Source organism: Fukomys damarensis, unplaced genomic scaffold (assembly GCF_012274545.1).
Source record: "Fukomys damarensis isolate Sample0158 unplaced genomic scaffold, DMR_v1.0_HiC HiC_scaffold_23, whole genome shotgun sequence".
Taxonomy (NCBI): Eukaryota; Metazoa; Chordata; class Mammalia; order Rodentia; family Bathyergidae; genus Fukomys; species Fukomys damarensis.
The window spans coordinates 17,816,658-17,830,646 of NW_022900935.1; the positions used below are offsets into that span (position 1 = coordinate 17,816,658).

The 13,989-nt window shown below is 36.3% G+C and overlaps 1 protein-coding gene across 13 annotated transcripts in view; it reads right to left on the reverse strand.

Moving 5' to 3' along the window:
• Window positions 1-13,989, reverse strand: part of Epb41 (erythrocyte membrane protein band 4.1) — a 166,858-nt gene that overhangs the window by 21,030 nt on the left and 131,839 nt on the right. For 4 of the 13 annotated variants that reach the window (XM_033767744.1, XM_010632034.2, XM_033767745.1 and 1 more), the window contains one exon: window positions 12,436-12,486. The exons of 3 other annotated variants lie outside the window; for them this stretch is intronic. In XM_033767744.1, the coding sequence (XP_033623635.1) occupies window positions 12,436-12,486 (51 nt within the window). Of the gene's footprint in view, window positions 1-9,996; window positions 12,059-12,435; window positions 12,487-13,989 lie in introns of those variants that run through there. 6 more of the 13 variants (XM_033767753.1, XM_033767750.1, XM_033767749.1 and 3 more) reach the window with 5 other exon arrangements.

Consider the following 13,989-nt stretch of genomic DNA (forward strand, 5'->3'; position numbering starts at 1 on the left):
CTTTTTGGTACTGGGGATTGAACTCAGGACCTTGCATTTGTGAGGCAGGCGGTGGCACCACAGAGCTAAATCCCCAGCCCTGAGTATACCTTTCTATACTGTCATTACCTATATACTCCTGCAATTAATAAGTTTTCCTCAAAAATAGGTCTTGAGATTTAGTATCCTACCTCTCTAGTAACTTTACACAATGTAACCAAATCTATCAAGGCTATTAAAACTACCAGTGGTTTTCACATTCTCTTCACTTTACTGTAAAAACAGGCTTAATCCTGGCCTTGTAAGTACTGCTTACTGTTCAGCTCTAATGTCATCATCTTCTTTGCCATGGTTTTGTGGCTTCTTGAAATGCAAATATCTCAGGGAATGTTGTTAACAAGTTAAACTTTTTCAGTGAGTCTCTATGTCAGGACGAAGGGATTCCTTAGACTTTTAAATAAGGTCTTTATAGGTGGTATTGGGGATTGAACCCAGGGCCTTGAATATAGCTTTTTGAAAAATAAGTTTTGATTAAAAAAAAAAAAAGGAGTGAAGAGGAGGCAGTGACACTGGACGTGGGAGGAGTGCACAGACATACATATACCCACAGAGCACATTACCCTTGCCTTGCAAACCCAGTAAGAAATGCTTTGCACCGCAAATGCCCACAGAACCAGCAGGAATCGAGGTTATCTTGCTAAGCACAGAAGGAAGTTACACAGCAGAAGAGTCCAGCTCCTGGTTCTTAACTAAAGTAAACAATAAATATCACAGTCACTTAAATTATCAATAATGTATTTAAGTAACATCCCCAGATGGTCTGCAACATGCAAACTTAAAAATGCAGAATCCAATCCTGATAATATCAGTTAATTGCGAGTGCTCTGGTTCTACATTCTTTGTTTTTTAAAAAAACGTGGCAAGATTATGTTTCAGGAAAGAATGGCTTTGTATGCACAGAGGAAAAGCTCTAAAAAAGAAAACATATGTCTTTATAGGTAATACATTAAAATATTTATAATCTTTCTGTTTGTTTTGTTTTTTTGGTACCGGGGATCGAACTCAGGACCTTGCACTTCCAAGGCAGGTGGTGGCACCACTGAGCTAAATCCCTGGCCTTATATAATCTTTCTGTTTTGAAAGATTATTAATATTAGTGTTTCCCTTAGTTGTATAACAATCAGTAGAAATATCAATCTGGCAATTTAAAAAATTTTACTCTGAAACAGATGTTTTTCAATGGGCACTTGCAATGAAAGATAAACCAGATGTGGTAATGGCTTCTTTCATAAAAGCCACACATAAACAGCACATAAAGATGACAAGTCAAGCAACAGTAGCCCATTCTTCAGCCAAAAAAGGAAACAAATCAAGAAAGAACTAAAATTATCAAAAAGAAAAATATCTCCAGACCCCCCCACCCCCAAAAGCTTGATAAATAATAGTTTGGTTTTTACTTTCAGTGTAAAACTTAGGCCACTGGCAGTTTCATAATGGACATCAGAATCACAAATACTCAAGATGGGGATAAACTAACACAGTTATTATGTGGCTAGCAAAAGAGGATTTAGAAATTCTACATTTCTGTCTAGTGTTCCATTCTTTATCATGCAATACATTTCTCTGGATTCTAATTTTTCTCTTTTGGATACACCCTCCCCAGTCTTTTTTTTTAAGTTTGTATGCTATTGGCCCCTAGCTAGACATATATCCTTACAGTGCTCACTAGCTTCCCCACGAAGCTCAGAGTCATTTTCATGGTCTACTGCTATTCTCTGCTACATAAAGCTAACCTCTGGATGAAATGTGGATAAGAAAATTTACTGAAGAAGACACTGGCTTTTACTACAGTTGATAACATTGTTTCTTATAGGAAAATAACTCCATGGTGCAGCCTTTCTTTCACAAATGCCAATGAAATGTATCAATCAGAATTTGATTATTCTTCAAATATAGATTTTTATTTGTTATCACTCTTCTTTTTTCCATCTAGGTCCTGGACCTAGGATCAAACCCAGGACCTCACACTAGCTAGGCAAGTACTCTACCACTGAGCTACATCCCTGCCCATCGAATAGTGCTGTTATTAGATTATCCCCAGAAGAAGTGAAAATAAAAGCAAACAGCGGCCGGGGATTTAGCTCAGTGGCACTGTGCCTGCCTTGCAAGTGCAAGGTCCTGAGTTCGATCCCCGGTACACTAAAAAAAAAAAAAAAAAAAGCAAACAGCTTCAAAATCCATGCCTGATGCAAAATTTTAACTATTATTTAATAGAAAATTTTGCCTTTACATTGCACTCACCAGCAAGAACTCCACAGATCAAATGAATATTCTCACACCTGAACAGACCTGAATATATATTGAAGTTAAAATAGTTGAGCAAATATTAAAGATTATACTGAACATGTCTTAGGAGACCAGAAATGTTTGGGGTCACTTTTATTTCATTATATTATGAGAGACTGAGGGTGGACTACTAGAGATGGAGAGGAAGGAGCTAAAACCAATAAGAAAGCTCTATAGTTACTCAGGATAGAACAAAATTACATTTGCTGATAGGATTTTACTCTAGTCCCAGTTCCAAAATTGGTGAGTCTTAATAAGTATTTAAGAAAAACATCATGCTCCAAACTGGTGTTGAGAAAGTAGTATCATGATTCCAAAGAACTCAAAGCAACTGAAAACTGTTATTATATACTAACTCGTTACGTCTTCTCTTAAAAAGTTCTACACTAATGAAAATGGCTTCCTGTGCTAACATTTTCAACAAATTCCTAAAAGGAATATGGCTTTGGTGAGATACTATAATGTTTTTATATTAGAGCCACAAGGTACACACTTTGAACTCATAAACAGACCAATTCAAAGTGTCAAATGTTAGTTTCAAGCAATCACTTGGATAACATAACAAAATCTAGAACTATGAGAGTAAGATGAGAGGAGGTTTACCCAGGGTGAGGTAAGAAGGAAAGTGATATACCTTCTGTCAATTCTACATTATGGGAACAAGCTCTCCTCCCACCTGCATATCCACACCCACACCACACTTCAATCTTCAACGTGATGAAAGTAGCAATACTGGATGGTTAGTAACTACTAATCTGCACAGTGCTTTAAAAAACACAAAAGGCAAATTCAGCATATTAAAATGCTTATAACAGATGTGACAATTACACGCTTTGTAGTAACTGGTTAAATTAGTTAGAAAAATATTTTTAAAACTTGGCATATAAATAAGACAAATGAGTTGAAAACTGATATATGACAATATTCTGAGAACAGAACACACACAAATAGGTTCTCTGTCTTAGACTAAGCAAAGGACAATTACTAGATTACAGAGACATGTAATATGAAAAAGCAACACAAAATTTTTTAAAGAAAGATTGCTGATAAGAATCTCTTGCTGAAAAGTGAAAGGACAGCAAAAGTTCCTTTCCTTTTTTTGGTAAGTGGGTCTGCCCATGCACTGCTATACTGACTCCTACTTCCTTAATGATTAGTAGCAATAAGAACCCAATTTTCAGTAAGGTTTATTCTTGGTAAATTTACATATTAACAGAACAATTAATGTCAGAAAAATATCAAAGAAAATGTTCCAGAAGAAATGTTCTCTATCAGTTTTCTTAAATATCTTGAACTGTTCATGGACAATTTATTCAACCTGATATCAGAGCTAATGGACCCTGGATAGGGGAAATAAAAGGAATGGGCTTAGAGACGTACTAGGAAGCAGCTCCCTAAGCAATTACAGAACAAGACATCCATGTTAAATAGGAAGCAAAGACACTTTCAAAGAATGCGACTTTAAGGCCGGAGACTTAGCTCAGTGCACAAGGTCCTGAGTTCAATCCCCTGTACCAAAACAAAACAAAAAGAATGTGACTTTGTTTTCTTCTGACTTACTGATAAATATTGCCCAAAAAAGGCTTGCAACTGGAAATTCCTTTCAGAGAAATCCCTCTTTTTCTCTCTTTCTCCCTCCCTCCCTTCCTCCCTTCCTTCCTTCCTTCCTTCAGATCTCGTTATACAGCCCAGACTGGCCTCAATTCTCCCTCCCTCCCTTCCTCCCTTCCTCCCTTCCTTCCTTCCTTCCTTCAGATCTCGTTATACAGCCCAGACTGGCCTCAAACTCACAGTTTCAGTCTCCCAAGTGCTGCGATTACAGGGATATGCCACCATGCCTGGCCCTCTTTATTATTTTATTTTTTGGTTTTGAGACAGGGTCTCTGTATGTAGTTCAGGCTGACCTTGAACTCACTATGTAGTCCAGGCTGGCTTTGAACTTGGAGATCCTCCTGCCTCAGCTTCCTGAGCACCTGGGCCTCTTTATTTTGATAATGAGAAAGAGGGTCTCTTCTAAAATGTTTTCTATACTCAGTCTTAAATTTATATAACTGCTTGAAACACTAAAGTGTACCCAATGCTCAGAGCAAAAGCTCATTTCACTTTCTTTACCAAGTTCATTATGTATTTCTAAATTCTGGCTAAAGAGAAGGTAAATTTAGGAATTGTTCCTTTATTCCTCAAGGGGAGATGGAGGCAGATCCTTTAAAACACAAGGGAAGAGGATAGCTGGGATCAGTGAGTACGCGAAGATCACCGTGGATACAGAATACTGTGGAAAGCTGACAGAGACAAGGGAACTACAGTGCTTGCTGTATTTATATCCCAGTTGAGGGTCACTGCCCTCACATAAATAGAAATAAATGCCATCTTCAACTTTCCATATAGAATCAAAAACAAGAAAAAAATAATTTAGTATTGAATGAAGATGTTAAGATTATAACTATAGATCTTCAAAAACAGTATAAGGCAAAAAAAACAAACAAAAAACAAAAAAACAAAAACAAAGTAATAAGCTTGCTAGTCTGCATGAGAGGTCAGAAAGCTATGACCGGCAGGCTGGATCCAACTTCTCTGTTTCTGGATAGCTATGAGCTAAGAATGGCTTTACACTTTTAAATGAGTAGGAAAAAAAATCACACTTAGGAACACACAAAAATTATATAAAATTCAAATTTCAGTGTCCATAAATAAAGTATGACTGGAACACAGTCATGCTTATTCATTTTAAATACTGATTTGCTGCTTTTATTTTACACTGCTGAAGCTGAGTAGTTATCAGAGACTACATGGGCTGCAAAGCCTAAAATATTATTATCTGGCCCTTCACAGAAAAAGTTTGCCAACCTGGATCTATATGAGGAATAAAACACAAGACAAGTTGATACATTTAATGATTTTATATCACATAAACCCAGGAAAGGGGCCCAGGATTTAGCTCAGTGGTTCTGCCACCTGCCTTGTAAGTGCAAAGGTCCCAAATTCGATCCATATCAAAACAAAAACAAAAAAAACCCAGGAAAATATATCAAGATATAATACACATATGCATCAATTCCCCAAAGTAAATGTAAATATCACAACATATTATCAATAAGATGGGGAAAAATAATGTAAAATCAGGAAAATTGTAACTTTTATTTATCCCCCCTCCCCCTACCAGGGATTGAACTCAGGACCTTGTGCTTGCCAGGCAGGCTCCATTACCACTGAGCTAAATCCTCCACCCTGGTAACTTTTTAGATAATGATCTAGTACCAAACTTGAAAAGAAGAAAAGTGTATCAAATTGAAATAACCACAAATATTCCCTTTATAAAATCATGTTATAAGACCAGTTTAGACATACAGCCCCCTGTCCCAGTCTCAATAACGTGTTCTAGAGTGAAAATAGTTGATTATGAGCAGTAAAGGATAAGAGTTTTTTTGTTTTGTTTTGTTTCGTTTGTATGAGAGATCTTTATTAAGGAGCCGAGGCGGCATGGTGGCCCACTCGGCAGAAAGAGAACAAGAGAGAGACAGAGAAAAAGTGGGGGGGGGACACAGAGAGAGAGAGGATAAGAGTTTTTAATTGAACCGAATTATAAGAGATTAGCAAGAGAGTTTGACATTTACCAAGGAAGGTGGCACAGAATCCTTAAATAAACCAGGGATCACACAAGATTACTAATGAGAGCCAGTAGCTCTGGGCTCTCTCCATGGCTTTCTTGGCTAACTTCATGTACAGATTGGCATACGGTGACTAATTTGGCACATACTTATATCTTGATACAAGATACCCTATGTTAAAAATTAGAGTTTATTCATTGCCAGCTGTGATTACTCATTTATTTTTTGTATGTTTTGAGGTAGAAGGAGTGAAGGAAGGAAGGTAAAAAAGGAAGGAAAACTTATTGGAGGGAAGGAATAAAGCCAGAAAGAAAAAGCTGATAAAACAAGGAAAACTAGAAAAAAGAAAGGAAGAAAGCGGAACATGTTGGGAGGAAGACCAGATACCAGATAATAACTTGTTGGTTGGCAAGAACTATGATTAGTTCCAACATGAGAGTTACCTTTAACTACATGAACAATTAGAAGATGTGGAAGAAAGAAAATTCTTTAAATCTCTAAGTGATATTATACAAAACAGTCACAGGCTAGAGGGGAGAGGAGTGAGATGAGGAACCTATCCAACCCCAACATTCTAACATGTAGCCTTCTGGAATCCTGGCAGTGTGCAGCAGAGCGCCTTGCTGGCAGGCAATGAATAAATGTTTTCCCCTGAATTCCTTTTCTGTGTTTTATTGCAATAGGATCCTGTAAAAGTGACACCCCCTCTCACCACCTCCTGCTGCTGTCATGCTGGGGATTGAACCCAGGCTCTAAAATGCTAAGCATTTGTTCCACTACTGAGCTACATAATACCATCACCTGAAAACTCTGTTTTTAAAGACACAGAGAAAAATATGAGAGAATGAAGTGTTTTTATTGACTTGGAGACCAGAAGAGAAAGAGAGTAAGACTCTATGCTGCTTTTCTCACTTTTTAATCTTGAAATGCCAGATTTATTCTTTTTTTGGTTTTTTGAGACGGGGTCTCACTATGTAGTTGAGACTGACCTGGAACTCACTATGTAGCCCAGGCTGGTCTCAAACTCACAACAATCCTCCTGCCTCAGCCTTTTTATATCCCTTTTTATACCATATTCTGATCCAGTCAAAAGGACATTCCTAGGCAAGAGGAGTAACAGCATCAGAAAGGTTTACATTAAAGGATAATATCCTCTGCAGTGGAGACAGACAAAACAATCCCACAGTCATGTAAAATATAGAGGTAGGAGTTATCTCACTTTCTAGTACCAAAATTACAAATAATAGGAGTAGTTTGAGTGTAATGAAAAAGGTAAAATTTTTTATGTATAGTAAGCATTCTCGAAGTTGTAGAGTATGCTGTAAAGAAATACGGAATTTTATAATTTGTATCAAGAATAATATGAATGGGCCACGGATTTAGCTCAGTGGCACCATGCCTGCCTTGCAAGCGCAAGGTCCTGAGTTCGATCCCCCATACCACAAAACAATAATATAGTAATAATAATAAGAAGAAGAAGAGGTAAGGCAACATTAGAGAAGTTCTGTATGTCTTCACCCAAAATCCTTAGGAGAGGAATGAAGAGAAAGTGTCACATACTGTTTTTTGTCTTGTTTGTTTTTTCAGACAGGGTCTCATTATGGAGTCCAGACTAGCCTCGAACTCATGGTGAACCTCTAGCCTCAACCTCCCAAATACTAGGACTACAGAGGTGTGCTACCATACCTGGCTAGAAAGTGTCTCATGTTGTTTTTGCCTTTTCTATTTTTCTTTTGTAAATACATGACACTGGGTAAAGCATAAGTTTTTATTGGTAATACCTTGTAAAAAAAATAACTGATTCGAATGCTTAGTAGCTTACAGGCTTATCTCTACAGCACTGTTACTGAAGTGAGTTAGGAGAGTAGGAGAAAGTGAATTGGCCTATAGCCAAAGAAATTTCAGGGTAAAATTGATAATACTACTTAATAGAAATTTACTAGGTTCTAAAATGGCAACTGGAAATCTACTCCATAGATAATCCCTACTCTAATTTTAGTCAACAGAATTAGTACCAATATGTTCCTTCTTCAAAAATTTTACTGAAGATATAAACAAATAGACAAAGAATAGAAAAATTAACCCATGCAAGTAGAAGTCCTTCATATTGCAGGTGCTGGCACATAAGAAAATAGCTAAAAGGCCCAAAATATAGATGCTGGGTTTGTTTCCAAATATGGTTCAATCTAAGAATACCACTTGGATAAAAATGAATTTATTAAGAGTAGGATAAATTTAGAAAGATTTTTTTAACTTTAGTAGCTTAAAATTCTTGGCCAAACGTCAATAAGAAACAGATGGAGATAAATTAATTGCTTCTTTCAAATATAAAAATCCAAAGAAGTTATGTATTTATTTCTTAATTTTTAGTTTCCCAGCCCCTAAAAAAGCAAGAACGGAACAATCAGGTTTCTGCACAACATTACAGACTCATTTTCATGAGGTAGGTCTGTCTCACTGTTAGGTAGAAATCTGGACCCCATGAAGTTAATGTCTTGGAGTCACCCTGGAAATCCTTAATGGCAAAACAAGACCAATATCCAAGGCTTTATGCTGGTCTGTGTGAATACCTTTAGTCCAAATCACTTTTTATTTACCAGGCTGTCATTAAGAAGTGGTACCAGGTTAAGCCAATACAATTATCTGGATATACCTCTGGTCCTGAGGATGGAATAAGTGAGGGAAAGAAACCAACACTACTTACAGCTTTGTGTTACAAACACTGGAAACATTAACTTTAGGCAACACAAAGCTGAAATGTCTAATATTTTTCTCTGGTAACTAGGATGGGCCTTTCTTTTGAGTTTGCATTCATCAGGTTCATCCAATACAAGGACTTGGTTGTTCTCATCTTGACCACTCTTACTCTATATACAGAAGAAATGGGTTTCCTCTGACTGTCAATAAAGATTTCTGATGATTCTTGCTTCATTTCAGAAAACTTGAAAGTAATGTTGGCTTGCCCTATACTTTTAGTGGACTTGAAATAATTCCAATACAAAAGGAACAAAATTCAGGGTGAAGTTTATAATAATAAAATGAACTGTGTACAAGGATGAAAACTGCAACTTCAGGAAATATAATCTGAAACAGCTATAAAAGTATCAATAAAATTATTAAGATTATTTCATTTTTATTCCTTTAAAAAAGACTTAAAATAATGTAACCAATGCTGTAGTTTCACTTGTTATTTCACAAAAGAAAACATCTCTATTTCACAGATAAAGGGGATATTTATGATTATCACATTCTATATTAGAAAACAGCTGTGCAATATTTCAGGTTAATGTAGGGTCTCTTATTATGAATGTATCAACAAATATGCTTACTTACAAAACATTTGTTATAAATAAACATAGCTTGTGATATGAAAAATATACATGCACACCAGATTATTCAATCTAGCCTGGTCCTTGATTCTTTTCTCATTTTTGGAAAGACTATAATGACAGAATAACAGTTTTCAAAAAATACCAGAGAATTACATCTACATATTTCTAGAGACAACAAAATAATACTGGTGAATGTTGAAGGACAAAAGATTCTTGGTTTTTCTGTTCTCGTTTTTGCTCTGAGGACACCTTCTCAAAGAACAGAAAGTTTGTTTAGAAGTGTCATGAACTGAAAAGCATTGAGAAATAATACAAAGTTCAATAATCTCAGTTTGATAATTCTATAAACTCAGACTTTAGAACAAATATTTGAGACATTAACCAAACCATTCATACTAGTACATCCAAGTGTGAAAAAAGCAAGCTACATGCAAGATTTCATTAATACAGAAGTTAAAAACAAAAAACGAAAAAACAGGTTAGGCATCCAAGTCATGTTCTGAAGAGAGTGCTCGCATATACTTTAGGGAAGCCTTATAAATCAACATGCAAACAGAGGACATATACTTGTTACAATAAAACTTTAGCTCACAAGACCAATGATTACAAACAATTGTTTTAAACACAAGTGCAAGAATAAACACCTGAAGTTATCAGAAAAACAAACTGTAACAACATAGAGTTTAAGCTTACTATAATGGCAAAATATTGCTTCTACAGGTAGCAATATAATTACTTAAGCCATAAAGAAGTAAAGAAGTAAGTATTTTAACTCAGAGAAAGGTTTATGTGTAGATCTTGAATAAATCTGTATTCCAGGAATTTTAAATATAAGTATAGTCTGAGAAATTCAGCCCTGGCTGGAGGCCAAGGGGCACCAGCACCATTTTCCTTAAACTAGTTCAACATTCCACATATGAAAAGATGGCATTTAACCTCTGCAGATCCTTCTATTCACCAAGAAGGATAAAGTCACCTCTCCCTGTCCAGCTCAGAAATACTCATAAAAAGGCCACAGATGTCAAAAGCCCTTTTCCAGAAAAAGGCCTTTGTATATACTAGTTTGTTATTCTAAGAAAAGGAGTGGTTATGGATTTATCGATTTAAATATCGTTTTAAGGCTTTTGAAAGGTTAGGAAGTTGAATTTTTTTCCTTAAACTATGGAGCCCATGCCACACAAATGACTAGAAGGCTGAGAAAATGTCCCATCATAAGTTTCTAGAGAGTATCCTGATTTGTATGAGACACTGGAGAGGAGGACACGGCCACAGTCATCAGTAAGAACATGCAGGATAAGAGAGTCAAAGCTTTTGGGAAAAGTACCAACCCGTTATATGCTTAAATTTATTTGTCTAAATTTATTAAACTTCAGTGCAGAAAAGCTGGCTTGGGTAATCCATTGCTACTCCTTTTACCTCACAATACAGGATCTACAAAAAGTAATATCTTATTGACAGAAAGATGATCACAAGAGCTCCCCTAGGACAGTGAACAATCAAGATCATATGCATCATATAGGCAATTATATATTTGAAGCTAACAATAAAAGTTCAGTGGTTTTAGTCTTGACATTTCTTATAAGCACCCTGTTTTCCGATCACAGAAAGACCAACCACCAAACAGCCAATGCAAGGACTATGAGAAAAGACATCATGAAAGGAATACGAGGAGAGGGAAAGGTACTAGAGTAGAGGTGGCACTTTTTGAGAGACTTGTAATCCTCAGGGATTGGAATAGAAACCTTGGGAAGAGTTTCTTCATTTTCTTGCTGGGGCAAGGCTCTTTCAGTAGATCTCTCTTGCCTTTTAATTTTCTCTTCATTCTGTACTAACAGAGCACGTTCCTGTGTCTGCTTTCACGGTAGAAGATCAAGAAAGACAGAGAAAGATGAACAAAATGACAGATGGAGAATACTCAAAAATGAAACTTGGGGATGTGCAAAGGATTTGGAAAGACTTTTTGGACACTCTTTATTTTAGAGTCACTTTACTCTGGCAATTTATCCTAGCTCTCTATATATCTTATCTGTATTATACAGTAGGGTGCTCAACAGTTAATTTTTAAAAATAAATATCAGGATGACTGAAAGTTCAAGAGTTACTAAGCCTTCTGCATTTATTCCTCTTTTGAGGATATTCACATTATTCATTTTTTCACATGTGAATTTTGGGTCATTTTTCATTGTTTAGTACTGCCAATCACCAATGAATTGGGCTATGCCAGTAACAAAGTGTTCTTCTTGCCATGAAAAAAGTTACTTTTATTATAAATAGAATGGCAGACTACAAAACATAACCTTCATATTCCTTCATATATACTTAAAAAGTTGTAATAGTTCAGTATAATAATTAGCTTTTGCTTAAGGAATTAAAAGTCATAATCTTATATATTTTAAGGATTGAAAAAAAAAAACAAAGTATAAAATGTACCTCCAGGGACTACCCCCCCCAAAAGGAAATAAAATAAAGCAACCCATAAGATCTTAACAATTGTACATTCTTAGAATCAAGATTAAAAATAATGACCAACATGGAGGTTTATATATTACATTAAGTAAGTACTTTTGACAATTTTAAGGAAAGTTTTTTTCCTAATTGTCCAATTGAGAAATTTTCTGCCTCTGCAATTTCTGCCTTCTGTTACACAGTCAAGATAGATGTTGTCTATGACAAGAAAAACCTGGCTCTAAGCTCTCTCAGCTGAGCTAGCCTTCTCTGGTCAGTCTGGAAGTTCAACACTGGTTCTTTGCACACCCCTAAGTGATATGTATCAGGGAGAAAGTAGCTAGGGGACTGGTCAGCAAAAAGAAAAAGGAAAAAGACAGGATGCAAATTCGTAATGATTTTTAAAAGAAAATAAAGTGGGAGAAGAAAGACAACATAAAAAGAATAGGGTATAATTAAATTCATTTTCTCTCTGAATACACATTTACATCTTCATGCAGCTTTTCAAACAGCCATGCGCCAGAATAAGCAAACCGAAGGCTGCAAACGCTGCAGCAGTGAAAGTGTAATGTGTTAGGCCAAAAGGCTGTGGGCATGAATTTGCTAGTATAGCCAAAAGAAAAATTAATCAGCAGCTGTTGTTCAGCTCTAGGGGGAGTCTCTGCTTAGTGCCATTACAAGAGCAAATTCTGATTGAGAAGCACAAGTCATAACAGCAGCTTTACCTCTGGCCCACCAACCTTTCTTTCCGAGGGGAGGATAGAGGTTTTCTTCACCTGGTCATACACAAATTGTATAAAATTCAATTGCCTTGCAATGCAACAACAATGCTGTTAAAGGTGGAAGAGGTATCCCCAAAGAACAGAAATATTATACTAATTATTAAAGAAAAAATAAAATATGCCAGAAAGTAGAATTATCCCAATATAAAAGGTTATCAAAGTATAGTTCTATTTATCTCATTCATTTAGAGGGGTAAATATACAGAAGCATGAGCTAAAATTATGTAAGTCCTCCCCATGGATCTTAGTTTATAAAAAGTCATTTCTTTAAAGCCCACAAATGACACTGCCATTCCCAAAACTAGCCCTGAGATGATTTCTGAAGGGTTTCTATTAAAAGACATAAGATACTTTCTGGAAGTAGTGACCAATACAAGTTTATCCAACCTCATGCAAGACAGAACAAGTTATTTTTTGAGCATCATTTATGACTTGCAGTTAAAAACAAAACTAGAAAATTTGCAGTTATGATTTGCAGATGGGGTTATTGGATGAGGTTGTAATAAGCTATTTTCTCACTTGCAGAGTTTCAAATGGTACGCTCAAAATCATTCATTTAGATTAGCCAGATCCCCTCAATTCAAACCAAGCAACAACTCATGCTGAAACTTTATGATTCTTATTACTAGGGAAATATCCAAAAGGAGTAGCTGACACTGAGAGCGGTGGACTCAATAGAAAGCAGGGTTACTGTCCCAGTTCAGAGTATGTATGTTCTCTACATTTAGAACTCAAAACTAAGGTCCAATGGTGCCAGAGAATGGAGGCTGAGAGGACAATGAGTGGGAGCACCTGTACCCTATCATTCCTGGTAATTCTAATTAGCTGCCAATTACTCAGATATTCTCCAGCTTTACTTGTAAAAATGTTTCGGCAATGGAGAATGGTTAGCCAATTTTAATCGCATTTTTAAAAATACAAAAAATGCCCTCTGTGGAACAACGCTTATCCTTTTGTCCAGTTCCAAAAAACTGAAAGTTTGTATAGTTTACAAAATTAAAAAACAAACAAACAAAAAAAGGTTTCTAGTGTGTGTGTGTTACTGTGGATTGAGCCCAGAGCCTTTGAGCCCAGCTACATCTCCAGCCCTTTTTTTGCTTTGTATTTTGAGACAAGGTCTTGCTAAGTTACTAGGTTGAACTTGCAAATCCTCCTACCTCAGCCTCCCACAGTGTTGGGATTACAAGTGCCGCCACACCTGGCTCAGGCTGACCTTGAACTTCTAGACACAGTGATCTTGTGCCTCAGCCTCCTGAATCTGGAACTATGGGCACACACCACTGTGGCTTGCTAAAAACCCTAGGTGTGTTTAAATGGAACCTTAATTTATCTTTCTTAACTAGAATTGCTTATCTGGGGGGAGGACAGGGAATGAGCATATAGTTTAAAAACCATGATGATCACTCAGTCATCACAATTATATAAATATTTAATGTGCACCAACTAAAGATAAAGACTCTTTGCTCAAGTAACTTTCAAGATATTTTCATTAAACAG